At 52.5% G+C, this 27363-nt stretch overlaps 5 protein-coding genes across 6 annotated transcripts; 3 read left to right on the top strand and 2 right to left on the bottom strand.

Annotated features, from left to right (window-relative positions):
- The first annotated feature begins 1094 nt into the window (after positions 1-1094).
- FITM1 (fat storage inducing transmembrane protein 1) lies at positions 1095-2413 on the top strand. The gene is made up of 2 exons (XM_055537014.1): positions 1095-1375; positions 1750-2413. Exons 1-2 carry the CDS (start codon positions 1110-1112, stop codon positions 2360-2362), a joined length of 879 nt encoding a protein of 292 aa, XP_055392989.1. The 5' UTR covers positions 1095-1109; the 3' UTR covers positions 2363-2413.
- A 1866-nt stretch (positions 2414-4279) lies between these two features.
- PSME1 (proteasome activator subunit 1) lies at positions 4280-7043 on the top strand. The gene is made up of 11 exons (XM_055537005.1): positions 4280-4512; positions 5056-5088; positions 5235-5297; positions 5408-5518; positions 5607-5652; positions 5770-5867; positions 6113-6181; positions 6267-6334; positions 6424-6478; positions 6554-6640; positions 6808-7043. Exons 1-11 carry the CDS (start codon positions 4474-4476, stop codon positions 6886-6888), a joined length of 750 nt encoding a protein of 249 aa, XP_055392980.1. The 5' UTR covers positions 4280-4473; the 3' UTR covers positions 6889-7043.
- EMC9 (ER membrane protein complex subunit 9) lies at positions 7031-9260 on the bottom strand. Its single transcript, XM_055537007.1, has 5 exons — positions 8981-9260; positions 8762-8838; positions 7605-7674; positions 7420-7514; positions 7031-7270 (listed from the first exon to the last, which is right to left on the bottom strand). The coding sequence occupies exons 1-5, from the start codon at positions 9182-9184 to the stop codon at positions 7090-7092; spliced, it is 627 nt and encodes a 208-aa protein (XP_055392982.1). The 5' UTR covers positions 9185-9260; the 3' UTR covers positions 7031-7089.
- A 2754-nt stretch (positions 9261-12014) lies between these two features.
- Positions 12015-15902, bottom strand: PSME2 (proteasome activator subunit 2). The gene is made up of 11 exons (XM_055537004.1): positions 15173-15902; positions 14829-14861; positions 14330-14392; positions 13998-14084; positions 13863-13893; positions 13679-13776; positions 13061-13129; positions 12843-12910; positions 12617-12671; positions 12233-12319; positions 12015-12142 (listed from the first exon to the last, which is right to left on the bottom strand). Exons 1-11 carry the CDS (start codon positions 15218-15220, stop codon positions 12062-12064), a joined length of 720 nt encoding a protein of 239 aa, XP_055392979.1. The 5' UTR covers positions 15221-15902; the 3' UTR covers positions 12015-12061.
- Positions 15903-16038: 136 nt separating this feature from the next.
- Positions 16039-27330, top strand: RNF31 (ring finger protein 31). Of its 2 annotated transcripts, XM_055537000.1 has the most exons (21): positions 16039-16449; positions 16536-16682; positions 16811-16966; positions 17190-17249; positions 17353-17428; positions 17662-17833; positions 18322-18709; positions 18884-19174; positions 19644-19892; positions 19992-20177; positions 20289-20495; positions 23022-23195; positions 23279-23377; positions 23471-23560; positions 24989-25103; positions 25195-25313; positions 25580-25693; positions 25834-25891; positions 26535-26631; positions 26906-27074; positions 27187-27330. In XM_055537000.1, exons 1-21 carry the CDS (start codon positions 16258-16260, stop codon positions 27238-27240), a joined length of 3213 nt encoding a protein of 1070 aa, XP_055392975.1. In that variant the 5' UTR covers positions 16039-16257; the 3' UTR covers positions 27241-27330. The 2 variants fall into 2 exon arrangements, with proteins under 2 accessions (XP_055392975.1, XP_055392976.1); XM_055537001.1 differs by lacking the exons at positions 24989-25103; positions 25195-25313; positions 25580-25693; ... (2 more) ...; positions 26906-27074; positions 27187-27330 and adding an exon at positions 24634-24955.
- Positions 27331-27363: the final 33 nt, after the last annotated feature.

The following is a 27363-nucleotide window of genomic DNA, read 5'->3' as shown; positions in this document are numbered from 1 at the left end:
TCAAACCCTGGTCTTGTTTGTGGTAGGCAGATTCTTTACCATCTGAGCCACCAGGGAAAGAGTTATATAGATAGCTTTATTTTTGAAAACTAAGTATATATAATATACTAGATATTTTGTCCTTTGCAACTATTTAAAATTACAATGAAAAATTCTGTGTCAGCTTAAACATGTGTGAGTGCTTCTGGAGGTCTTCAGGTATAGAGTCCCTGAGCATGTGCTATGTCAAGGTATGGGCAATGGAATCTGGAAGGATCCTAATTGGTTAATTCATCTTGCTCAGTTTGCAGATGATGGCACTGAGGACCAAGGAGGGTTAGTTTATTTTCTCAAAGTCATAGAGTTGGGCCAGAACCCAGGTACCCTTTCTTGCTCATTCCTGTCACTACTTCATGAGCCTCCACAAAGGTAGCCCCTGAAATCCCATTTCTCAAATCTCATTTTGAGAAATGAGAAGACAAATAGGGATCTCAAAACAGTTACTGAATGAATAACAGGGACTTCCCTTGGGTAAGTTGCTCACCGCCCTATGGCTCTAGCCTCAGTGGTCAGGCTCGGAGGCCACATTCTATGTGTGGCCAAGCCCCAAGGTAATTGAGGAGCACAACCCCAAGGATTTGATGGACTCCAGACTGGGATTTTCCTCCTAGGGTCTCCTCTACCCCCTATCATGTGGGAGTGAACTCGATCTTTGGGGCTCTGAGAGTCCAACCTGTGTGGGGTGGGGGTGACTTTGGCTGACCAAATAGGGGCAAACAGACCCAAGCAAGCTGTGGACAAAACAGCTCTGAACCACAGGAGTGGCCCTGAAACATGAACATGGTTTGACCTAGAGACATAGGCCCTAAAGTCAAGGGACACAGGACTAACAGGGAAGGAACAAGGCCGTTGTCAGGAAACACACCCAAAGTGAGAACCCTGCTGACGTGGCAACCCTCAGCCCTGGCCCCTCACTGCCCCCCGCCCCTCTCCCCCGCCTGCCAGCTGCCAACAGGGCTCTGCCCTGTGTCTGCCACACCTGTCACTGCCTGTCCTTGTCCAGGGGGGGCCCCATCAGCCCCTCCTCAGCTGCTCAGCAGAGCAAGCAGTTAGCGGGGAGGGGAGGGAACATGGAGCGGGGGCCGGTGGTGGGGGCAGGGCGGGGGGCCGGGGCCCGGATCCAGGCCCTGCTGGGCAGCCTGGTCAGGGTGCTGCTCTGGGTGGCCTCTGCCTTGCTATACTTTGGAAGCGAACAGGCTGCCCGCCTCCTGGGCAGCCCCTGCTTACGGCGCCTCTACCATGCCTGGTTGGCAGCAGTGGTCATCTTCGGGCCCCTTCTGCAGTTCCACGTCAACCCTCGGACCATCTTCGCCAGCCACGGCAACTTCTTCAACATGTGAGTCCACTCAAGGCTGGGGGCGCTGGCTGCTTGGGCTCAGGGATCCCGGCTCCCTCCAGGTTTCTGTCCTCCTGCCAGTTTGAGACACTAAAAATAGACTAGGAGGTTGAGGAGAATGTCAGAGGGGGGAGGGGAACAGAGCCGGGGTGGGGGGGTACAGGAGCAGGGCCGAAGAGGAAACATGGACCCTAGAAGACTGAATGGACCTCCAAGGAGATGGCCAAGTTCAAGTGGCTGTGGGAGAAGCGGGGCAGAGGGCACAGAAAACAACAGGGGTGACATGTGCAACTGGAGACAGAGCCAGGCTGGGAACACACAGAGAGTGATGGGGCTGAGGGGCCTCAATAGCTTTTCCTCTTTTCTGCCCACAGAAAGTTTGTGAATTCGGCGTGGGGCTGGACCTGCACCTTCCTGGGGGGCTTTGTACTGCTGGTGGTCTTCCTGGCTACACGGCGCGTGGCAGTGACTGCCCGGCACCTGAGCCGGCTGGTGGTGGGGGCAGCCGTGTGGCGGGGGGCCGGCCGGGCCTTCCTGCTCATTGAGGACCTGACCGGCTCCTGCTTCGAGCCTCTGCCCCAAGGCCTGCTGCTCCACGAGTTACCAGATCGCCGCAGCTGCCTGGCGGCTGGCCACCAGTGGCGGGGATACACGGTCTCCTCCCACACCTTCCTGCTCACCTTCTGCTGCCTGCTCATGGCCGAGGAAGCAGCAGTGTTCGCCAAGTATCTGGCCCATGGGCTGCCTGCCGGCGCACCACTGCGCCTTGTCTTCCTGCTCAACGTGCTGCTGATGGGCCTCTGGAACTTCTTGCTGCTCTGCACCGTCATCTATTTCCACCAGTATACTCACAAGGTGGTGGGGGCCGCGGTGGGTACCTTTGCCTGGTACCTCACCTATGGCAGCTGGTATCATCAGCCCTGGTCTCCAGGGAGCCCCGGCCATGGGCTCTTCCCTCGCCCCCACTCCATCCACAAGCATAACTGAAAGGAATAAAGGCACATCAGACCTAGCTCCGGCTCTGCTCATCACTGGGTTAGCAGGACCTGTAAAGGGTGGGTAGGGTAAGAAGAGAGTATAATAGTTGCCAGGGTTCCCCAGTCATTCCTTGCTGTCACTGACCTTGAATGTCCTTATGCTTGACCCCTATCCCTCCCATTGTCCTTTCAGTCTCCTGGTCTCTGCAGACGTCAAGCTATCTGGGGCTCTGATGTCAAAGACTGGCACTGCCAGGGCAGGTAACTGTCCTCAGGGATGGGCAGCATTCCCACTAAGCAGATGCTCCATCTCCAGCTTGGTTGATCTGTTTTTCCTGCCTCCAGCACTGAATCCCCCCTCACCATCCTCAGGGGCCTTTCTATCTGGGCACCCTACTCAGCCACCCTTTCTACCCTCTCTTTCCAAAGAGGGTCTATACGTGCTCATTTTCTTAAAAGATGTTCATTGAGCCAAGCATAGTTCTTTGTCACGTGAATAAGAAAGACAGTTTCTTGCTGTTTGGGGGCCCGTGGGTTACTGCCTGATGATAAACTCACAAATGATAATACTATTGTGCTTACTCTGTATCAGGCACCATTCTAAGTATCTATAAATTCTTTATATAAATTCACATATTTAGCCCTCACAACACCATGAGGTAGGAGTGTTCCCACTGTACATTTGTGAAAATGGAGGTGCAGAGCTAAGTTTTTCACAACTAGTAAATTTTGGAGCTAGAATTATTAACCCAGGCAGTATGGATCCGTTGTCTGTGCTCTAAAACATAGATCAGCAAGCAACAGTTCTCCTATGGCCAGTGTTTATATGGCTTAAGAGCTAAGAAATGATTTTACATTTTTTAATGGTTGAAAAAAAAGAATATTTCTTAACAGGTGAAAATTACATGAAATTGAAATGCCACTGTCCATAAATAAAATTTTAGGGTAACTAGCCACACTAATTCATTTACGTATATAGCTGGTTTCCTGCTACAATGGCAGAGTTGAATAGTTGCTACAGGTACTACAAAGCCTAAAATATTTACTATATGGTTTTTGACAGAAAAAGTTTGCCAACCCCTGCTCTAAACCACACTATCCTCAAAAAAGAAACCAACTTCATGGAGATAGTGCTGTGAAGGTACTAAAACAGGCTGCTTTCTAATAGACTTGGAGGGAGTTACTTTATAGGCAGAGTTCTTTCTGAAGAAGTGATATCTAAGCTGAGAACAGAATGACATCCTGACGCAGGGTAGGTTGTGTCAGGCAAAGGGATTAGCAAGAGCAAAGGCCTTGAGGCAGGAATGAACAACGGTGGCAGGTTTGAGAAAGAACTGGAAAGTCCAGGTATTTATAACCGAAAAGAGGGAGAAAACTGGAAAGCAAAGTTGAAGGGGAACAGGTGCCAGAAAGGCCTTTTGGACCAGGAAAGTCCTTTGGATTCTAAGGTCAACAGGAAGTTGAGAAAATTTTAAGCAAGAGCAAGGTGGAATCCTGCTGCTGCGTGGTGAGTGGGTTACAGAGGAATGGAGTCCACAAGGGTCTTAAGAGAGCTGACCGGGTCCTGTGATGGGATGATGCCAGAGTCTGAACGTCACTGCGTGGGCCAGACGATGCCCTTGGAGCCAGGGGTCCACGCTGGCAGGGCAAAGGAAGGGAGGCCAAGTCTTGCTTCACTACCCAGAAAAGAAGAGAGGCAGGTAAGGCTAATCACTGTCCCAGGCGGTGCTGGGAATAGAGCCCGAGGTCTGGGGCAGGGGGCAGGAGGGGCGGGGAGTCCAGAGGCGGGCCCCGGCCTGGTGGCCGGGGAGGCGGAGCGTCAAGGGCAGGGCGGGGAGGGTGGGGCAGGTGGGCGGGGATGTGGGCGGGGAATCGAAAGACCGGCAGCTATGGGGATGCGGGGAGGCGTAAAGGCGCCTCTCCGACTCTAGGGGGAGCCCCGGCAGGGCTGCCTCCCGGCACTCCTCAGCTCCTCGCCTCTCTCTGGTCTGTCCCCGCCTCCTCTAGTACCTCCACTCCCACTACCCAGGAAGGCCGTGCGGGGAGCGAGCGCTGCTTTCACTTTCCCTTCCCCGTGCCCACTCCTCGCTTCGCGTGCGGCGCTAGGCCCCTACCCCGGCCATGGCCACGCTCAGGGTCCTGCCCGAAGCCCAAGCCAAGGTGAGCGCTGCGGGTTCTAGGAAGGGTCTATCAGGGAGGTATGCCTCCGAGAGGTTGAAGGAGTCCGTGACCCGCCCCCCAGCCCCTCGAGTAGGGGTCAGTCATCCGAACACTCATGGGCCCCGTGCCCAAAGCACCTGAGCCCCGGGAGCCCCGCCAGGTCTGCCTGCGGGAGGAGAGGCGAGGCGGCCGAGGTTCAGCGGGGTGAGGTGAAGCGGAGCCCTGGCGTGGAGGGGAAATCTGCTGGCCCGGGGCCCGGGCCCACACACAGACGGGGTTCGGGCCCTGTCCTGCCACCATGGGAGGCCCCGCGCCCATTCCACAGGGCCCTCCAACCCTGCCCCAGTCGCAGCAGCTCTCTTACATCCCTCCTCCCACTGCCCACCGAGGGATCTGTTCCCTCTTGAATCCTTCGCCCTTCCCTTCCAGGAATGTTATTCCCCAAATCCCACCCAACCCAAGTCAGACCCCATGCAACCCTAAGGGTTCTCGAATAAACTGGCCATGAAGCCAGATGTCTGAAGGGCTGCTTGTGTTCCACAGGTGGATGTGTTCCGTGAAGACCTATGTACTAAGGTAAGACCTGCGTGGTCATCACCCCACCCCTCCCTAAGCCCGCTGCTCAGCCCTCCTTTGCTAGGCAGCGGCAGCCCTTCCTTTACTGCCTAGGAAGGGAATTTGATTCTGACCCCCATCCTCCCTTACCGTTACCCTACACACAGACAGAGAACCTGCTCGCAAGCTATTTTCCCAAGAAGATTTCTGAGTTGGATGCATTTTTAAAGGTACTGGGGCTGGGCAGGGAGTAGAGGCCAAAGGGAGAGCTTCAGGGGCTGTGAGAGTGAGGAGGTGAGAGCTCGCCCCTGCCTCCAGCCCTTCTCCCACCCTGCACCAGGAGCCAGATCTCAATGAAGCCAACCTGAGCAATCTGAAGGCCCCATTGGACATCCCAGTGCCTGATCCAGTCAAGGAGAAAGAGAAGGAGGAGCGGAGGAAACAGCAGGAGGCAAGATGGGAATTCCTGGGAGGAGGGACCCAACCCGGGGAAAAATCAGCCTCAGGCCTGACTCCAAAGAGCCTCCCTTTCCCTGCAGAAGGAAGACAAGGATGAAAAGAAGAAAGGGGAAGATGAAGACAAAGGTATCTCTATGGTGGAAGGGACTTGTGTCTCACTTCCTAGGAGCTCCTCCCTAAGGATGCCTTTTCCTTGCCTGGCACAGTCCCAGTCATGTGACTGACCCAGTGCCCACCTCCTAGGTCCTCCATGTGGCCCAGTGAGCTGCAATGAGAAGATTGTGGTCCTCCTGCAGCGGGTAAAGCCTGAGATCAAGGATGTCATTGAGAAGCTCAACCTGGTGAGCCCTCCCACTGCCATCCACACACTTCAGGTCAAACCCTTTGTCCTCCTTTGTCCCTACCAGTTGGGCATGGAACCTGCCAGGTCTTAGCAGGAGAGGGCACAAGTAAAGCCAGAATTTCAGGCCATGGCATTCAGGACAGACCTGACACACTCCCATTCACTGTGAACAAGGAAACAGGATAGGAAACTGGGAATTGGGTTTGGGACTGATGGGGCTTCATTGCCATTCCATCCTCCCAGGTCACCACCTGGCTGCAGCTGCAAATACCTCGGATTGAGGATGGGAATAATTTTGGAGTGGCTGTCCAGGTGAGAGCACTGCCCCCCTCCCCTGCCATCCTTATCTCTCCAGTCCTTGCTGCTTTCCACATTCCCTCCTGCTTTCTTTCCCCAGGAGAAGGTGTTTGAGCTGATGACTGCTCTTCACACCAAGCTGGAAGGCTTCCACACTCAAATTTCCAAGTGAGTCATTGCCCACTGCTCTGCCTCTGGTGGAGACTGAGGCCTCTGCTCCCTCCTCCTCCTGCTCCATACCCTTCTACTTCCCACAGGTATTTCTCTGAGCGCGGTGATGCTGTAACCAAAGCAGCCAAGCAGCCCCATGTGGTAGGTGAGGCCTCAGTCTGGGTGCAAGGGAGGAGGGACACCCTTGAAGTCAGGCCTGATCCGAGTCTCCTGCAGGGTGATTATCGGCAACTGGTACACGAACTGGATGAGGCAGAGTACCGGGATATCCGGCTGATGGTCATGGAGATCCGCAATGCTTACGTGAGGAGGCGGGGGTGGCCCAAGGCAGCTTTCCCAAGCCACCCACTCCCTGACCCTGCAGGCTGGGGGTGAAGGGTTACAAAGTTCAACCTCTCCACAAGGCTAGAAATGGGGTACAGAGCCACTGGGGGCTGGTGGCTGACTCCTACTCCTCCCTGGCCCCATAGGCTGTGTTATATGACATCATCCTGAAGAACTTCGAGAAGCTCAAGAAGCCCAGGGGAGAAACAAAGGGAATGATCTATTGAGACCCTCCTCTCATTCTGTGATGGCTCCAACAGAGACCTTCTGACTTTCTGACTTCTGAACAGGGGACTCCAGACGTCCCCCACCTTCTGCCTGTTGGTTTCTCCCTCACCTTGCCTCCCAGGCACAATAAATATAGTCATACCATTGCCCAACAGCCCAAGTCTCTTTATTGGATCCTGAGCCTCCCCTCTGGCCCTGGCTCAGGTATTTCCATTTGCGGGACCAACCCACTGAGTGATTTGGGCGTTGAGCTGCTGGTTGGTCCAATCCTCTCGGATGTCGTCAAGGTGGCAGTCAAAGTCCACAAGGTGCTGGTGGGCCCGGCCCTCTAGTAATGCTCCCACCATCTGCCGTGACTCTTCCCAGTCCCTCCACATCACTCTGAAATAATAACCCCCATGGCAGTCAAACTCAGCAGGGAGTGGGGCCAGGTTAGGGTCTAGAGAAGGACCCTTGGGACAGAACCAACAACAGAGGAGGCTCAGGAGCTGTGGGCTTCCAAGAAGAGGTGGAAGGAGAGGGGCACTCACAAGTTCTTGTCCTTGGGGACCCAGCGGAGACCATGGTTCTCCAGGACGATAACTGGGGGCACGTGAGGCTGGGGTACCAGTTTCTGATTATCCAACTGTGTGGACAAGGAAGGGCTGGTGAGGGTTTCAAGGGTTCCCCCTTCCTACTTTCTTTCCAACTCCCCATTCCGAAAACCAAGCCTCACCATAATAAGTACTGCATCAGGGAAGAATTCAGCAATCCGCCCAGCGATTTTCAAGGCCAGGGGCCCAGGGCTGTGTAGAGGGAAGATCAGAGGTGTGAGGAGCATACTGTGGGCAGACCGCATCCATCTGAGCTGGGCCTCCCAGGTCTCAAAGACGTGGATGCAGCGATGGCCTTTCCCTGTATCTGGCCTGGGGGGCCAGGCCTACTTGATGCTTCTCGCATGACTGCCTGATGCTTGAGTGCTGTGGCAAACAGGTGCTCAGACACTGCTGGTGAGAGCGGAAATCTAAGATGGTCTTTCTGGAGAGTAATTTGGCATACCCATCCAAACTTATATTGTATACTATACATATGCTGGCCCAGAAATTCTACTTATAATTTACTGTGTTAATAGGACAGTGTCTGTAATAACAAAAAAAATGGAAACAACCTCAATGTTTAATGTAAAGCATTAAATAAATTATGGTACACCCATATTCATACTATATAGCTGTTAGGGTAAGATAGCTATTAGTGTAGAGATGGAAAGATGTCAGATATTTATTAAGGTGGGAAAATCAAATTACAATACAGTATAGTTTGATCCGAATACTTGATTATAACTAGATAGCTTTTTCTATATATAGTTTACCCTTGAACAACGATGGGGTTAGGGGCAAAGAGCCTTCAGCAGCTGAAAATCTGCAGATAACTTTACAGTGGGCCTTCCCTATTCTGGATTCCACATTGGAATTCAACCATTGGGTCCTGTAGTATTGCAGTACTTAGTGAAAAATTTTTGCCTGTTTGTGGCCCCAGGTAGTTTAAGCCTGTGTCCTTAAATGGTGAACTGTATACATAAAAAGAAACTTCCTTTAAAAAAAACGTTTCCAGTTGAGCTTTCTTTGTGTTTTCAGCACTTGTTGGGGCGGGACGGGGCGGGGGGTATCTCAGTTACAGCAGGTGTCAGACTGATATTGTCCTACCCACCCCCACCTAGCTCCTTCAGAAAAATACGTTTCTTTTAAATTTCCTCACTGCGTACGCAGCCTAGTGCCTGCTTTACAGTGCCTAAGGCTTGAATGAAGGGAAGATGGAAGGAATGACCAAGAGAGGTTCTCTTTACACCCCCCACCCCATAACCCTTAGCCTTCTGCCTCTGGCTACCCCACTCACCTCTGGTCGTCCAAAGCTGCATTGGCATGGTAGTACCCTGCCACTACCAGCCCGGCCTGCGCGCCCCACACATCCACCTGCCATGGGAAAGGGGCCATCAGTAACTAAATCGTGCCGCCCGCCCTGTGGGTGCGCACTACTGCCAAGAGACCAGGGATGGGCTTGGGCTAGGGGTGTTAGGGGATTTCGCGGTGGTCGATGGGCGTCCGGCGGAGGCACCTGGTTGAGTGCGACCTCCAGCATGACAGACAGGGCCAGGTGGCTGTGGAACAGGGGCACACAGTCGGTGAGGCACAGGCATTCTCCCGACCGCGGCGCCGGCGCCGGCGCCAGCAACAGCCCGTTGACAGCAGCGTGCGGATACCGGGCGGCGTGCAGGCTCATCTTCACGTAGGCCCGGGCCGAGATCTCCACCTCCCCCATGGCGAGCGGAGCCCCAGCTCGCGTCCGCAAGCCCCCTCCAGAGCCCCAGAGCCCTCCTGGGCCCTTCCCCGTGCCCCCTCACTTAGGTTCGACGGTGACGCTGACTCGACTCGAAGGCAGCCAGTCAGCTCAGGCCGACCTCGGCCCGGCGCCCGGCCCCTACTTGGCCCGGAATGCAGGCAGCCGACACGGCATGTTGCAGCACCGAACTCCGCCTCTCCCGCCCCCAAGCGGCGCAGCCTCCCACACGCAAAACCCGGGCTCAGCGTCCGAGCCGCTTCTGGAGTCACGCCCACATGGTACTCTTTGATAGGCTTAGAGGGTCTCGTTTGCCCAATCACCGGCAGTATCCAACCTTGCCCCGCCTTTGACTGGAAACTAAAGAGAGTTGCCCGCGGGCTGATTGGCTAAGCTGTCCCACTTCGGTTCTTGATTGCAAGATGGCTGCGTCTGTTACCTCTGCTTCCCGTCCGTACAGGCTCTGTTGAGCCCTCTGGGTGGATCCCGCACCCAAGTCGGGAGTCTATAGGAGCCGTGGAGTCTCGAACTTGGGTACATAGCGGACACCATGGTTCCTACTATGAAATTAGTGGGTCTGTATTCTAGAGTGGTTCTGCCACTTACTAAGCCGTGTTACTTTCGCACTTCAGGTTATATGGCCCTTGGTTTCCTCGGGGAAGTAATTGCAGAGAGGAGGAGGTAAAGGTCAAAAAGAATTATATTGACCTATCCTTCCCATAATGTCCTGTGGTATAATTTCCTTCGCCTTAATGCCTTGGGAGTGTTTTTTACCCTCCCAACCCTGAGAAGAAGCCCAACCATCTACCCCTAATTTTCGCAGTAAAACCTCATTCTCCCTCTGGGCTTCCCCTGAGCTGATGACAAGGGTTGTACCTTTCTTCATTCCCTGACCTCAGCCACAGAGCCTCCCAAAGCCTGATTATTCTTGTAAGGGCTCTGCCCAAATGCCATCTCTCCCAGGAAGCACTCAAGAGACCTCCAGATGGAAATGATCTTACGAAAGTCCCAAATACAGATTATCTTCATGGCTGTCATGGCATGTAACAGCCCCCACCCTGCTCTTTAGGATGACTTCCTAAGAATAGGATGGATCTCTAATTCATCTTTGTCTTCCTGGCACCGCTCCCTTTCCTATCACCACATCATTCACATTTAGTGTCTGGACACAGGTGACACTTGAAAGTAAAAGTGTAATTGCTTAGTTATGTCCAACTGTCTGTGACCCCGTGGACTGTAGCCCACCAGTCTCCTCTGTCCATGTAATTCTCTAGGCAAGAATATTGGAGTGTTGTGGTCGCCAAGCACCTGGTCACCTGAGCTGCTCAAACCTGGGAAGGGCACAAATCGCAGGCCCAACCGAGACTGTACCTTTGTGGAGTACCCGAGAAACTGAACCTGAGCGGCTTAGACCTGGGAAGTACATGCAACCCAGGGCCCACTTTAGACAGTTCCCCTGCAGAGCAACCTGGAGCCTGAGCAGTGTAGACCCGGAAAGCACACACGCTGTGAGCTGGGGAAAACCCAGTGTGGCCCAGACACTGTGAGCGCTCCCCACACACACCAGTGATATTTGTTTGCAGTGTTCCTCCCTCCCCACAGCACGACTGAACAAGTAAGCCTAAAAAAGTGTCCACCACCATCCCCTTGCGTCAGGGTGGAAATCAGACACTGAAGAGACTTGCAAACAGAGGAAGCCAAAATAAAGAAGAGGGAATTGTTTGGAAGTGACAGGTGCAACAGATTAAAACCCAGTAGTTAGCATTGACTACATCAGAAGGGGCCTATAGACCTTGAGAAGAAGTATAAGCTGGAACAAGGAGCTATCTGAAACTGAACTGACCCCACACTGCCCTCAACAGCTCCAGAGAAATTCCTAGATATATTTTACTATTATCATTTTTTTTAATTTTTAAAAAATTTAAGTTACTACTCCTTTAATTTTCATTTAAAAAACCTATTAGCTTGCAAAAACAGACCCTATTTTAAAGCATATTTTGTATATATATTTTTTATAATTTTTGCGATTTTTTTTTTTAATATTGTATTTTTGAGAGTCTAACCTCTACTCTAGATTTTTAATCTTTGCTTTTTGGTATTTGTTATCAATTTTGTACCTTTAAGAATCCAATCTCCAGTACCCATTTTTACTTAGGAGTGTGATTACTGGCTTGATTGCTCTCTCCCCTTTTGACTCTTCTTTTTCTCCCCCAGGTCACCTCTATCTCCTCCCTCCCCCTTCTCTTCTCTACTTAACTCTGTGAATCTCTTTGGGTGTTCCGGGCTATGGAGAACACTTAGGGAACTGATTACTGGCTAGATTGGTCTCTCTCCTTTTGACTCCCCCTGCTCTCCTGGTCACCTCTATCTCTTTCCTCCCTCCTCTCTTCTCTGTGTAACTCCGTGAACCTCTCTGAGTGTTCCAGACTGTGGAAAGCAAATAGGGAATTGATTACTGGCTAGACTGTGCTCTCCCCTTTTGATTCTCCCTCTTCTCCTGGTCACCTCTATCTCCCTCCTCCCTCTTCTCTTCTCCATGTAACTCTGTGAACCTCTCTAGGTGTCCCTCACTGTGGAGAATCTTTTCATCATTAACCTAGATATTTTATCATCAGTGCTATATGGATGGAGAAGTCTTGAGGCTACTGTAAGAATACTGGAGTAGATTGCCATTTTCTTCTCCAGGGGATCATCCTGACCCAGGGATCAAACCTGGGTCTCCTACATTGCAGGCAGATTCTTTACCATCTGAGCCACAAGAGAAGCCCAGGTGACAGTACATGTTTTTTGAATGAAAGACACACACCAGAGGTTATCTACACAAAGTATAGGTCATTTATTTCCCTTCTAACCCTGGGCTCAGTACATAGATGGCTTCTCTTCACCCTTTGGGTTGACAATTTTCTCCAGGTTGCTGCTGATAATATGGTAAAGCTCAGCCTGGAAGAAGGCCAGAGGACAACAGTTGGTTTCTTGGCCTTTCCCCTGCCTCCCTCATCCACCTCCCTTAAGGGCTTACTCCAGACTCACATAGAAGGCTCTCAGGTCCAGCACCATGGCCCTGAGGTCCCCATAGACTGCCTCATCTCGTTCGTGCACCAGGGCCCGGTAGTCCATCTGAGATGTGAGAAACAAAGCTGAGTCAGTCCCATAGGAGGGTGGGATATTAGTCTCATTTCCTCATATAGGGAATAGGTAACTTGAAGAATGAGCCCCTTCTCAGCCAAGATATGGGATCACACAGGATCAGAGAAAGGGGTCAAGGTTTGTGAAGCCCAAATCAGTTTTCCTGGGCTTAATATACTCCACATTGGAAAGGTCATAAACAAGACAAAGAGGACCTCTATCCCCACTTCCTCACCCGCCCCCACCCCAGCCAGCCTCAGCTAAAGGGCAGGTAGACTATGTACTTACTACATGGGTCTCCTTAGATGCCTTGGCCACAGCATCGCCACGTTCTGAGAAGTACCTGCCGGAAGCAAGAGGAATAACCACAGGAATGACTATTCTGAGAGAGAGAGAGATAGTCCCTCAGACACTTCCCACAGCCCTGCTTCATCCCAATGGGCATGCTCAGCTTTGGGCATGTCCAAATAAATGTCCTTGCAGACCCCCATACTAGCCCTCCAACTGTTCTCACTTGGAAATAGTTGTCTGGAAGGCTTCCACTTTGGTCTTGACTGCATTTACCCTCTCCAACACCTTTTCCTGTGGTGACAAGAGATGACAGGCAAAAAAAACACTTCATCTCCCTCCTTCGCTCACTATCTCCCACCTCCTCCTGGTTCATGTCCAGCTCCTGTCCCTTTCTCTCCAAGTCTCTCCCTGCTTTCAGCATCCTCACATACCCTTTCTTACCTGGATTGCCACCCCAAAGTCATTTCCATCCTCAATTTTGGGGATCAGGTGCTGGATCCATGTGATAACCTACATTAAAAGATATCATGTAGGAATCATTCAACAAACTCTCTGTTCTTATTACTGCTACTTCCTAATAAACCTACATTTAACTGAGTACTTATTATATGCCAGGCACTGTGCTATGTATTATATATCTCACTTAATCTTCACAACAAACTTTCAAGGTAAATATTCTTATTGTACCCACTCAACAGATGAAAAAACTGAGTCACAGGATGTCTAAGTGACTTACTTTAAGTAACCAGCTAGGTAATGATAGAGTCAGGATTTGAACCAAGGCAGTCTCCCTCTAGTGCCTAAGTTCTTAAACCAGCTCACTATATCATAGCACCTGTGCTGCATACCTGGTACAACAGTAGGTTCAGAGGTTATGGAGGTGGATACAGCACCATCTGATTTGGGGATGTGATCACCATTGTGATAAACAAAAGGTATCTAAACACAAGGCACAGAAGAAAGCTTCCTAATTGGGGAATAGGTTCCTGAATGAAGGACTTGAGTATCTAGGGCCTGGCCTTGCTTGTCTTCTCTATGTTCCCCAGTTCCCAGGCTTACCAGAATGCATTTTTCTTTGAGAGTCCAGACTTCTGGCTTAACCAGGGCAAGCAAGGCCAGAACCTTCTCATTCCCAGGGAGAAAGCCGCACTTAGGGACTGTGAGAAAGAGGGGATTTAGACCCTTTCTCATCCAGCAGTCAATGTGCCATTTCCCTTTCCCTAGCCACCTCTTCCTCTCTTACCTTCTTTCTTCTCCTGCTTATCTGTTTCCATCTAAGGGAAAAAGGGGAAAAGTAGCTTTAGAAAAGTCATGGAGGTTGGAGGGCCATCATTTACACTGCATTTATAGCCAGAGCCCTACACCCTGAGTGCCTCACCTCATCATCCTTGGGTGGGGGGTCTGGAATTGGGATGTCCAGTGGGGCCCGGAGAGATTTCAGGTCAGTCACATTGAAGGAGTCCTCCTGCACAGAGCTCACTGTCAGGGGCTGCCCAGCCTCTTCCCCCTCAACCTGGGTCACAGACTTCCCTTCATACATCACACCCGCCCTCTGCCTTGGAACCTAGGCTCAGGCTTCATGTTATTCTAATGTTCCCAGTCTACCACTTACAACTGTATTCTGCATTCAGAATGCAGTTGTTAGCTAGAGAGAGTGGATGAAGAGGAGAGAGGCCTTGGGATGGGGCAGGAGGAGTTCACACTACTTACTTGCAAGAGCTGATTAAGGTATATGATTTTCTGAGGCAAGAATCTGTAGAGGAATTCCTCAGCCTGTGGGTTATATTGCAACGGTCAGAATCACAGAAGACATTCAGTGAGATGTCTGAGAAGTGGGACTGGAAGGGCCCTTGGAAATCATTGACTGTAACATTTACAAATGAGGGAACTGAAGCCCTGAAAAGTGAAGGGACTTGCCCAAGCTGGGACACAGCAGAACCAAGAATTGCGGTATTCATTCCTACTTTGGGGCCATGGCTTTTCCCTCCACACCAAAAGAAGGGAGAGGAAGTGACGGAACTGAGGACGGTTTTAAGAGAGGTCAAAGTAAAAGTAGAGATCAACAATTAAGAGCTTATCTTGGGTGGAGGTTTGATAAAGCAGGGCACGGGGCGAGGGTGGGTTTGGGGATCAATCTGAGAAGTTGCAACCCTCAAGTATTGGCCTTAGATTCTGGGTTAAATCGCTTGAATCCTGAAGATTTACTTACCTCCTGGAAAAGATTTTGCCTGAAGACATCCACCTGCACAGAGAGCAGTACCCGGATGTCGGTTAAGGGTCTCGGTTGTCCAGAGTAAGATCCCACCCTCAATGGGATGCCCTCCAACTTGGCTCAGTTCTTTCGCACCACAAGCCAGATTTCCCTGGAAAACTATGCTCAGTGCAGATAGTCCAGAGAGCAGGTGGTATCTGTAATCCCCCGGGGCAGAAGTGAAAGCACTTAGAGAGGTTGGGAGATTTCTCTGGCGCGGCCTCGTTCCCCCGGAGCACCCAGTCTGGCCTCCATTCAGAGGGGCTCCTCGGCCCCTTCCTGGCCTCCCGGTCCGCCGTTACCTGTTTGAGGGCTTCCCCGCTCAGGCGCACCCCACAAGGCTTGGCCATGCTGCTCCAGTTGCTGCTAGATCTCCGGTCCCCCAGTTCGCCGCCTGGGCTTTCGCTTTCACTCCCGACGTCCAGGCCCGCCCCCCTCAGCCCCGCCCCTTTCCTTCTTATCCCCCTCCCCCTGGAAGGCAGGGAGCCCCTCTGCCATTCTCAGCCTGTGCGAGTAGGAGAGGCGGTGCTGACTGGTCACAAGCCCAGGGGCTGCCCGGGGGAGGGGCTAGGACAAGTGGAACAGGCGGAGATTGAACAGGGGCTGTCTCTCGAAGGGGAGAAGCTTAGAGGGAAGGGAAAGGACCGCCCAAGAATAGTCAGGGTTGGGGTAGGGATGAGAAGGGTGGGAGAGTGGGAAAGGGGGTGCTCAGTGGTGTGGCTCCCCCAGGAAGGCTTGACTGCGGGCAAGGGTCAGAGAGGGATCAGAGTGAGTGGGAGAAGTAGTAGGAGGGAGACAGGATAGAGGATATGGAAGAAGGAGAGGGGGCGCTCTATCTTCAAGACTGACAGAGGGGCTTGACGGGCTCAGGCTGGCCAGAGTTGAGTCCCCAGCTGTGTGGGATTTCCTCAGTGGGGTGCGGATAGAGAGGAGGACTTTGAGGGGAATAAAGTAACCCCGCACCGGGAGCTACCCGGAGAAGGGTGGAACCAGCCTGGACCAAAGAGGGGAAGCGAGCTAGAACGAGGTTTATTGCCTAGGCGCTCTGGGGGAGGAGCCAGGGACTATTTACCATTATAATTGGCTGGGTCTTCATGGTCACGCCCCCTGACTTCCTGGCCCCACCCCATCTGCAGTTTAAACCCCGCCCGTTCCCCTGAATTTGGGTCTCAATCCCGCCCTCTTTCCTAGTACTTCCTGTTCCCGCTAACCCTGGCATGGGGCCCGGGGCCGAAGAGTGACCGTGGCCTGAGTGACCCGGGGCGTCCGCACCGACCAGGGTCGGGCCGGGAAGCCAGACCCCAGACGCTCCGGGCGGTGCTCGGGCCGTGCACAGCCTGCGCCCGGTCCAGTTTGGCAGCGGGCTGGGGCTGACTCCTCTCTCAGGATGCCGGGGGAGGAGGAGAAGCGGGCCTTCCTGGAGGCCCGCGAGGAGCTGGCGAGCGCCCTGAGGAGGGATTCCGGGCAGGCCTTTACACAGGAGCAGCTCTGGCCGCTACTGGGCACCTCTCTGCCGCCAGAAGCCCGTTACCTGCAGCTGGATGCTGCGCGCCTGGTCCGCTGCAACGCTCATGGGGAGGTGAGGCCCGCCCCGGCTCGGGAGGAGGACAGAGGACCTGAGGCTGGGCCGGGGCTCACAGCTCTCTGCTCTCTGACTGCTCCCAGCCCCGAAACTACCTCAACACTCTCTCCACGGCCCTGAATATCCTGGAGAAATATGGCCGCAACCTCCTAAGCTCTCAGAGGCCTCGGTACTGGCGCGGGGTCAAGTTTAATAACCCTGTCTTTCGTTCTACGGTGGATGCTGTGCAGGTGAAGCCCCTGAGCCTCTAATGGGAGTAGGACTAATGGGACTTAGCCTTGGCTGGGGATTGGCTAGAAGTCCCAGCCCTATTGGGAAGGGGGCTTGCTGGGCGGTGACTGGTTTGCCTGTGTGGTAGGGGGGCCGGGATGTTCTGCGATTGTATGGCTACACAGAGGAGCAGCCAGATGGGTTGAGCTTCCCTGAAAGGCAGGAGGAGCCGGATCAGCGGCAAGTTGCTACAGTCACACTGGAAGTACTGCTGCTTCGGACAGAGCTCAATCTGTTGTTACAGGTGAGATATCTCTAGTCCTGAGGACTTAAGCACCAGGGCTGGGGAGACTAGCCTAACAACAAAGCCAGTCTGGGGACTCTCATACTGCTGAATCACAGGCATAGTCCCCACAGTAACTTGGGATCTCTCTGTTCTTTTCACTCTGAATGTTGGGGGACCACGGCTTTGAGGGAAGGTCTTGTTCTAAGGCTATAGGTGGGAACTCTTCTCATCTTGTTTGCAGAATGCTCATCCAAAACCGCAAGCACTGGAGCAGCTGCTGAAAGACAAGGTTGAAGATGATGTAAGGAAGGCAGGAATGGGGCTCTGGGGCCTGATGAAGAAAGGAAACCTGTTGTGGGCCTGTGTCCCCAAGCCCTTACTCATTCCCTGTCCTTTTTCCTCAGCTACTGCAGCTCTCAGAGTTTGCCCCCTTACTGAGAGAGATTGCTCCAGGCCCCCTCACCATACCCTCTGCTGCAGGTATTATTGTTATGTATTAGGGGGAAGGAGTGCTAGTAGATCATGTTGATAGAAATTTCCTCTTTCTTCTTGATTATCTCCCTTTCTTTTAAAAAAGAGATTAAGATTGTTTCTTTGGGTAGAAAGATGTGTTGAAAAGTAGTCTGTGATTTGTTTCCCTCCACAGCTGATTCAAATGTAACCTGGTCTTTTTTAGAAAGATACTCTGTTCTTCTTTGTCTCCCGTTCTCCAGGCTCCACTCCTGCTCCCTGCTTCCTCTGTGGTTCTGCCCCAGGCACGCTCCACTGCTCAGCCTGTAAACAGGCCTTGTGTCTAACTTGTGATCGCCTCTTCCATGGACACCCAGAACGTGCACATCACCATCGCCAGACCCTGCATGGAGCCCCTCAGGCCGTCCACCCCAGGTGCGAGAGAGATCTTCTTTTCTGAGTGGGAGCAAAAGTGAGAGAACTTAATATTCCTTGAGTCTACTGTGTGCTGGATTTTGTGCTAAAGACTGTTTCATAGATGCCAAGCAGCTGGCTCCTGCCCTTCAGGAGATCATAGACATACATACCAAGCAAGATATACATACCAGTCATAGCAAAATAGATTGTCATGGTGTGCGAATAGGTAGTGGGAGGATGCACCCTCGTCAGAAGGATCAGCTCAATCAGTTGGCAGTATTTTAAGCATCTAATAGGGGTGAGGCTGAGATATTTACCAGCCAGACCTGAACTTTAAGCTGTCATTTCACTGATGAATAGGCTATGAGTGTGTGAGTGTTCCAGGCAGAGAGGATAACATGTGCAAAGGCCAGAGCCATGTGCTGTCCTGCAGGGTATGAGGGGGGCCCATGGGTAAGAGGCCTAGGCAACCCCCTCAGCAGGCCATTTCTATTTATCCATTACAGCCTACCTGCCTCAGCTCCACCACGGCCTCAGCCAGCCTCCGGGCCGACCCTGGGAGACAGCTCTTTTTCTCCCCCCGATCCTGCAAGTGCCCGTCTGCTCTGGCCCTGTTCTGCCTGTGCCCTATTAAATGAACCTTGGGCAGTACTTTGTGCGGCCTGTGATCGGCCCCGAGGCTGTAAGGGTTTGGGTCCGGGAATCGAGGGTCTGCAAGGAACTGGGGGCCTGGAACCTGAGCTTTCTCGGGGTCACTGGGCCTGCCAGAGCTGCACCTTTGAGAACGAGGCTGCGGCCGTGCTGTGTGCCATATGTGAGCGACCTCGGCTGGCTCAGCCTCCCAGCTTGGTGGTGGATTCTCAGGATTCCGGCATTTGCCTGAAGCCCCTTCAGGTATCTTGTTCCTGGCCTTCTCATCTCTTTATTTAGATCTATTACCACAGGCCATTCTCTACTTCTTCATCCTCTGTTTTCCCTTAGTTCCCCGGTATCTTCCCCCAAGCTTCCTATATTTCCATTTTGAGCCTTAGCCACCCTTTGATAGGATAATTCTTTTTGTCTTTCCAGCAGGGGGATACTATGCTTTCCTCTGTCCAGACTCCCGTGTGGTACTGTCTTCACTGTACCTTCTGCAACTCAGGCCCTGGCTGGGTATGTGCTATGTGCAATCGGACCAGCAGCCCCGTCCCAGTACAGCAGACCCCCCAGCCCCATGCCAGCTCTTTGGAAGAGCGACACCCTGAACCAGGGCCTCCACGACCCCTCCATGCCCCCGTGACTAGTTCCTGCGGGGACCTTGAGAAGCAGCGCCAAGACAAGATGAGGGAAGAAGGACTCCAGCTGGTGATCAAGATCCGGGTGAGGACGTGGGCCTGGGATGAGCTTGTCGGGGAAGGGAAAGGCTGCAGTTGATTGATGGGCGTTCTCCAAACCTGTCATTGGCAGCAGCAGCTGCTGAACCCTTCCCCCATGGCAGGTATCAGACTGTGCACTGCTCACATGAGCCATGGTCTCAAGCACTGTCAGCATTGTGGTTCAGGCGGAGGGGGGTGGATGGGCTTCCCTGGTGGCTCAGACGGTAAAGCATCTGCCTACAATGTGGGAGATCCAGGTTCGATCCCCAGGTTGGGAAGATCCCCTGGAGAAGGCAATGGCAACCCACTCCAGTACTCTTGCCTGGAAAATCCCATGGACCGAGGAGCCTGGTAGGCTACAGTCCATGGGGTCAAAAAGAGTAGGACACGACTGAGCAACTTCACTTCTTCAAGGCGGGGATGGAGTGTGCCCTTCCTGATGGGCTCTCTATCTGAGCGGGGCTGTTTCTTAGGAAGGGGAAGCTGGAGGCGCCTGTCCAGAGGAGGTCTTCTCAGCTCTGCAGTACTCGGGCACCGAAGTGCCCCTGCAGTGGCTGCGCTCAGAGCTGCCGTACGTGCTGGAGATGGTGGCTGAGCTGGCTGGACAGCGGGACCCGGGGCTGGGTGCCTTTTCCTGTCAGGAGGCCCGGAAGGCCTGGCTGGATCGTCATGGCAACCTGGATGAAGCTGTGGAAGAGTGTGTGAGGACCCGGCGGAGGAAGGTATGGCAGCCGTACTGGAGGTGAGGCAGGGTTGAGGGCTGTGGATCTAAGAGCCTCTCACGCTCTGATTCACTGCTGCTCGCCCCTCCCAACTCACAGGTGCAGGAGCTCCGGTCCCTGGGCTTTGAGCCTGAGGAAGGGTCTCTTCAAGCCTTATTCCAACATGGGGGTGATGTGGCACGAGCCCTGACTGAGCTACAGCGCCAGCGCCTGGAGCCCTTCCATCAGCGCCTCTGGGACAGTGGCCCTGAGCCCACCCCTTCCTGGGATGGGCCAGATAAGCAGGTGCTGGAAGGAGGTGAAGAGCCCACTTAGTAGGGCTGAGGGCAGGCTGAAGGGTAGGCTCCCTGGGGTCTGACAGCCACTTCTTCCCTCTCCGCCTGAATCGCCTTGCAGAGCCTGGTCAGACGGCTTTTGGCAGTCCACTCACTCCCCAGCTGGGGCCGGGCAGAGCTGGCGCTGGCGCTGCTGCAGGAAACACCTAGGAACTATGAGCTGGGGGACGTGGTGGAGGCTGTGAGGCAGAGCCAGGACCGGGCCTTCCTGCGCCGCTTGCTTGCCCAGGAGTGTGCCGTGTGCGGCTGGGCCCTGCCCCGCAACCGGGTGAGTCTCCACTGCCTCCAGCCTTAGAATCGCTCTGTTCCCTTTGGACCTCCCCTCTACCCTGGATCCTGTCTCTCATGTTGTCTTTTGCTCTGCAGTTGCCCATGTGCCCCTGAAGGCTTCTGGGAAGCGGAGAGCAGGAATAGGCCACCTCTCTCTCTTTTTCTTTTTAATGTTCTATTATGGGAAATTTCAAGTATGCAATAGTAGAGAAAATTGTATAAGAAATTCAGCCTCCCTCCCTCCACTATGTATTCATCATCACGCTTCAACCATTATTAATGTATGGCCAATCTTTACTTATCTACACAGGATTATTTTGAAGCAAATCTCAGACATCAGATAGTTCACCTGTAATATTTTCATATCTATCTCTAAAAGATAAAACTCTTTGAAAATACAAGCACAAATGCCACTGTCACGCCAAAAAAAATTACCAGTAATTCTTTAATGTCATGATCAAATACCCGTTTGGTAGGGATAGGTCCCTCTTATCTCCTGAGCCCCTTCTAACTTAACTCTAGGTCAGAAGTGGCAGTTCTTTGGCCAAATACAGCCTAGGTTAGTTAGGCTGGCTCTGTGTTTTTGTTTGTTTGTTTTTACTTTTTATTTTAAAATAATTGTAGGTTCACAGAAAGTTGTAAAAATAGTACAGTCTTGTGTGCTCTACCCACCTCCCAATGGTGATATCTTATATAATTGTAGTGTAGTGTCAGGACCAAGAAATAAATATTGGTACAATGTTAGCTAGACTGCAGACCTTGTTCATTTTGTTCGTGGATGTGTATGTTTGTTGTTCAGTCACCAAGTTGTGTCCAACTCTTTGCAACCCCATGGGCTATGGCACACCATGCCTCCCCGTCCCTCACCCATCTCCCAGAGTTTGCCCAAGTTCATGTCCATTGAATCAGTGATGCTATTCAACCATCTCATCCTCTGTCATCCTCTTCTCTTTCTGCCTTCAATCTTTCCCAGCATCAAGGTCTTTTCCAATGAATCTGCTGTTCACATCAGGTGGCCAAAGTATTGGAGCTTCAGCTTTAGCATCAGTCCTTCCATTGAGTATTCAGGATTGATTTCCTTTAAGATTGACTGCTTTGATCTCCTTGCTGTCCAAGGGACCCACCCTCAAGAGTCTTGTCTAGCACCACAGTTCAAAAACATCAAGTCTTTGGTGCTCAGCCTTCCTTATGGTCCAGCTCATATCTGTACACGACTACTGGAAAGACTATAGCTTTGACTCTACAGACCTTTGTTGGCAAAGTGATGTCTTTGCTTTTTAATACACTGTCTAGGTTTTTCATAGACAGAGAAGCAATCATCTTCTAATTTCATGACTGTGGTCACCATCCACAGTGATTTTAGAACCCAAGAAGAGGAAATCTGTCACTGCTTCCACCTTTTCCCCTTCTATTTGCCATGAAGTGATGCAACCGGATGCCATGATCTTAGTTTTTTTAATATTGCATTTTAAGCTGGCTTTTTCACTCCCCTCTTTCACTCATGAAAAGGCTCTCTAGTTCCTCTTCACTTTCTGCCATTAAAGAGGTATCATCTGCATATCTGAGGTTGTTGACATTTCTTCTGGTTTATGTGTGTACTTGTGTGCAATTTTATCTCACATGTAGATTCATGTAACCACCACTACAATCAAGATATCACAAAAGAACCCCCTTGTGCTACAGCTTTATAGTTGTAACCTTCTTCCCCTCCTCCTGTCATATAGCAAACACTAGTCTGTTCTCCCGGAGAAGGCAATGGCACCCCGCTCCAGTATTCTTGCCTGGAAAATCCCATGGATGGAGGAGCCTGGTGGGCTGCAGTCCATGGGGTCGCTAAGAGTTGGACACAACTGAGCAACTTCCCTTTCACTTTTCCCTTTCATGCATTGGAGAAGGAAATGGCAATCCACTCCAGTGTTCTTGCCTGGAGAATCCCAGGGATGAGGGAGCCTGGTGGGCTGCCATCTATGGGGTCGCACAGAGTCGGACACAATTGAAGCAACTTAGCAGCAGCAGCAGTCTGTTCTCCATTGCTATAGTTTTATCATTTCAAGGATGTTTGTATGTTTGCTTTTTGTGGCCATGCCACATGGCTTACAGGATCTCAGTTCCCCAACCAGGAATTGAATCCAGGTGCTCAGCAGTGGAAGTGTGGAATCCTAACCACTGGACCACCAGGGAATACCCCCCCTCCCTTTTTTCCTTTTTAATTAATGTTTGGTTTTTTTAAATTTTATTTTCTATTGGAGTGTAGTTGTTTTACAATGTTGTGCTAGTTTCAGGTGTACAGCACAGAAGAGTGATTCAGTTATCATGTGTTTGCTTTTAATTGACTGAGGATGCCTTTAGAGGGTCTTCTTCCATTTACATTAGGTCTCACCATTGTCTGCTTTTTTTCCATCTGAAGGTCTTCAGACATTTAGGTTGCCTGACCAGTTGTAGCAGACACCAGGCCACTGCTCCTCCCACCGGCTGGCAGCTGTAGCTTCTGACCCCTCCCTTTCCATCCTCTCCCCTCCACCAGATGCAGTCCCTGACCTCCTGTGAGTGCACCATCTGCCCCGACTGCTTCCGCCAGCACTTCACCATCGCCTTGAAGGAGAAGCACATCACAGATATGGCGTGCCCTGGATGTGGCCGCCCCGACCTCACCGATGACACCCAGCTGCTCGGCTACTTCTCCATCCTCGACATCCAGGTAGGGCAGTCCCTCGGACTTGGGGTGCCCTGGGCTTTGAACAGGAGCCTTGCCCACCCGCCACTTTGGCATCCTGTCCCCAGCTTCGAGAGAGCCTCGAGCCAGATGCCTATGCACTGTTCCACAAGAAGCTGACGGAGGGCGTGCTCATGCGGGACCCCAAGTTCTTGTGGTGTGCCCAGGTCAGTGGGCTGCCCAGAGTTGCTGACCGGAAGGAGGGGTGGGGAGTAGCACGTGGTCAGGCCTTAGATAGCTTTATGCTCTTGCACCCACAGTGTTCCTTTGGCTTCATATACGAGCGTGAGCAGCTGGAAGCAACATGTCCCCAGTGTCAACAGACCTTCTGCGTGCGCTGTAAGCGCCAGGTGAGGCACGTCTAACCTTTGGGAATACCTGCTGAGCCACTGCAGGCGCTGTGTTAGACTCGGGGTTTGCTACAGAACAGAACAGACCAGCTCTCTGGTCTCAAAGAGCTTACAGACTAGCAAGGGAGGGAGGGGGCAAGGTTGAGGAAGGGAGCGAGAACAGAAGTATATACATCACCATGTGTTCTATGAAGAAAACAAATAGGAATCTGAGGTCAGGAATAACAGAGTGGACCTACCTGGTACATGGGATTGGGAGGTTAAATAAGTCTTCTCTAAAATGGCTTGATTTAGGAACTTCCCTGGTGGTCCAGTGGTTAAGAATCCACCCTGCAATCAGGGGTTCAGTCTCTGGCCGGGGGACTAAGATCCCACATGCTTTGAGGCATCTGAGCCTATGCGCCCCAGCAACTTGCCACAACTAAGACCCATCAAAGCCAAAAGTAAATCAATATTTAGAAATAAATGAAATGGCTTAATTTAAGCTCAGGCCTGACAATTTAAAAGTCAACTACGCAAAATATTTGAGAGAGAAAGAACAAAACACAGAAAGGCCAAAGTCCAAAAAAGTGTTGTATGTCAGGGGCCTCAAGAGCAAGGGCGAGAGCGCCAGGTGGTCCGAGAGGAGCTGGCTGCCAGATCAGGAGAGGTCATGATGAGGCCGAGCGAGGAGGGGATTGGCCTTTCATTCTCTGTTTTGGCTGTGCCATGGGTCATGTAAGATCTTAGTTCCCCAGTTAGGGATCGAACTTGCGCCCTCTGCAGTGGAAGTGTGGAGTCTTAAGCACTGGACCACCAGGGAAGTCTCAGGTCCTTTCATTCTAAGACTGAACAAGGGGTTATGCGCTCTCATGTACCTTTAAAATGTTGAATATTTGAATGGATTCCTAGTCAGAGTGAGCCCAATAAAATTGGCTGTTTATTCTTCATAAAAAAGGTTAAATATTTGATACCAAAAATTTGCGTCTGTCTTATGAAACACAATAATAAAGTGAACACCTGCCACCATACCTCCAAACTTCCAAGCTAGAACACTCCCAGTGCAGTTGAAGCTGCCTGATGTGTGCATTCAGAGGCACACCGGCTGCCGGGTGGAGGCTGAACCACAGCGGAGCAGGAGTGGAGGCAGAGAGACTGGTCATCAAGGCAAGCAATCAAGGCGAGACCTGACCTGGCCTGGAGTAAAGGTGGTCAGAGTAGGGATAAAGAAAAGGGGAGCTGGGCTGGAGTGACAGAAATGAGACTTGCTGGTGAATGTGTCAGGTGTAAAGAGATGAGAGAACCAAGGCTGGCCCTGCAGTTTGGTGTTGGAGCACAGGGTGGATGGCAGAGCTGTACACTGAGTCAGGGCCCTCTGGATAGAGTGGGGTGGCCAGCAAGAAGGGCCTGGCATGGAGCTTTCATGGGAAGCTTGCTTCCTTCTGGCAGTGGGAGGAGCAGCACCGAGGCCGGAGCTGTGAAGATTTCCAGAACTGGAAACGCACCAATGACCCAGAATACCAAGCCCAGGGCTTGGCGATGTACCTTCAGGAAAACGGTATAGGTAAGGTGCCCAGTAATCTCTCATTGCGTAGAATGACACTCTTCCTGGGGCCTGAGGAGCAGCCCCGACCCTGACCTGCTGACCCTTGCAGACTGCCCCAAGTGCAAGTTCTCGTACGCACTGGCCCGAGGAGGCTGCATGCACTTTCACTGCACCCAGTGCCGCCACCAGTTCTGCAGTGGCTGCTACAGTGCCTTTTACGCCAAGAATGTGAGCCCCCAGGACTGGGATGGAAGGGGTAGCAGGGTGGGGCTCCCATGAGGAGGGGCGGAGGCAGTGGAGGAGCAGCCCAGGGGAAGAGGAGACCAGGGTGGGTGAGGTCAAGGACCTCTCTCTGTCCCCTCCCCTCTTCTGCTTGCTCCAGACCCTCCAATGTCTCCATGTCCCCCACCCCTATACCCCTCATGCAGGGGTTCCTGAGAGGCCAGGACCCCAACAGTTTCCAACTGCCCCTCTTCCATCTGGGTTTCCACCAGAAATGTCCAGACCCTAACTGCAGGGTGAAGAAGTCCCTGCACGGCCACCACCCCCGAGACTGCCTCTTCTACCTGCGGGACTGGTCTGCTGTCCGGCTCCAAAAGCTACTTCAGGTCAGGTGGCCAACTTGGCTGGTTTGCCAACTGCCCAGGAGAGGAGGCAGGGTGTAGGGTGGCAGGAAGGGAAAGGTCAGACGTGGAGAAATCAGCAGGTTGGCATCCAGGGAAACTAACTCCCATCCTTCTGCCCTCAGGACAATAATGTCATGTTCAACACAGAACCCCCAGTGGGGGCCCGGGCAGTGCCCGGAGGTGAGTGTCGGGACAGGCCTGGGAGGAGGGGCTGGCCTCCGCAATGTGATGGATGAAGCGGGGCTTGGGTGTGGGGTTGAACCAGGATGCAGAGCCCGTCCTGTGCCTGCTTGTTGTGTCCTTTGGTGAGTCAGCCTCCCCGGGCTTGTTTCTTCCTCTGTGAAGCGGGCTCGTGTCCAACGTACAGCCCAGCTGTTTTATGTAAGGCCACATTCAAGCACCTGGTACCTTGATGCCAATTTTATTCTCCCATTCCCAAAGGATAGTGATTCATTAATTAACTCAATGCCTATTTAATGAGACTTACTAGTTGCACTGTTTTAGGTTCTGTGAGGACAACAGAAAAGATGTTGCATGTGATTCTAAAGTATCCCACTTCTCACCATCTACATAGAGTGAGACCTTCACAGAATAAGCTAGCCTTGTAAGAGCTTAGCTAAACGCAAGGACAGCGGATCCCTGCTTCTGTATCACAAGTGGTCTGCATAGTGGCATCTGTTTCCCAATGCCCCCCCCGCCCCACCCCCATTAGAGCAGGGACTCCTCTCCTCAGTCCTCTTCCCAGAGGCCGCCTCCCATGTTCTCCTGGGCCTTTGTGGTCAGTGGCCTCTACCAGGCAAAGGGTCCCTTCCCTTTCCCCTAGGTGGCTGTCGAGTGATGGAGCAGAAGGAAGTTCCCAACGGGTTCCGGGACGAAGCCTGTGGCAAGGAGACTCCCGCTGGCTATGCTGGCCTCTGCCAGTGAGTGCCAGGCGGGGCATGGAGCTTGGTGTTGCGGGGAGAACTGGGGGTGTGCCTGGGCAGAGAAGTGGGTCCTGTGAGAAGTGGGAGGGAGGGGGCCCTCCAGGCAAGGGCACGGCAGGCAGCACACACAGGTTGGCAAGTGCCTACAAGAGCAACAGGTGAGGGGCGTCCATCTGGTTCTTCTGAGTACGCTAGTGCCCAGCACGGCTCTCGGCTCACTCAGTTAAAATCAGCCGAACAGAACAAATGTTCTACCCTTTCATCTCCCCAGGGCGCACTACAAAGAGTATCTTGTGAGCCTCATCAACGCCCATTCACTGGACCCAGCCACCCTGTATGAAGTGGAGGAACTGGAGACAGCTGCCGAGCGCTACCTGCACGTGCGCCCCCAGGCACTGCCTGGGGAGGACGCCCCCACCTACCACGCCCGCCTGTTACAGGTAAAGCCTCCCCACCAACCTTGCCTCTGACCCCACTCTCTAGGAGTCCCCTTTCCAGCCTGTGTCTGAGTCCCAGCCTTCCAGCATCATCGTCTTCTCTCTCTTTCTGCAGAAGCTGATAGAAGAGGTGCCCTTGGGACAGAGTATCCCCCGCAGGAGGAAGTAGCTGAGGGCGAGGGTCCCAAAGAGGGGCCTGTGGCTCGACTCCCGCAGGAACAACTCCAGCACCAATAAAGAGGCATTTCCTTGCCCAGGCTTCTTGGTAGTCCTTCTTCCTTCCTGACCTAAC

Source organism: Bubalus kerabau, chromosome 10 (assembly GCF_029407905.1).
Source record: "Bubalus kerabau isolate K-KA32 ecotype Philippines breed swamp buffalo chromosome 10, PCC_UOA_SB_1v2, whole genome shotgun sequence".
NCBI classification, from domain to species: domain Eukaryota; kingdom Metazoa; phylum Chordata; class Mammalia; order Artiodactyla; family Bovidae; genus Bubalus; species Bubalus kerabau.
Note: the sequence above shows the minus strand (reverse complement) of the source record. Positions and strands in the feature narration are given on the sequence as shown.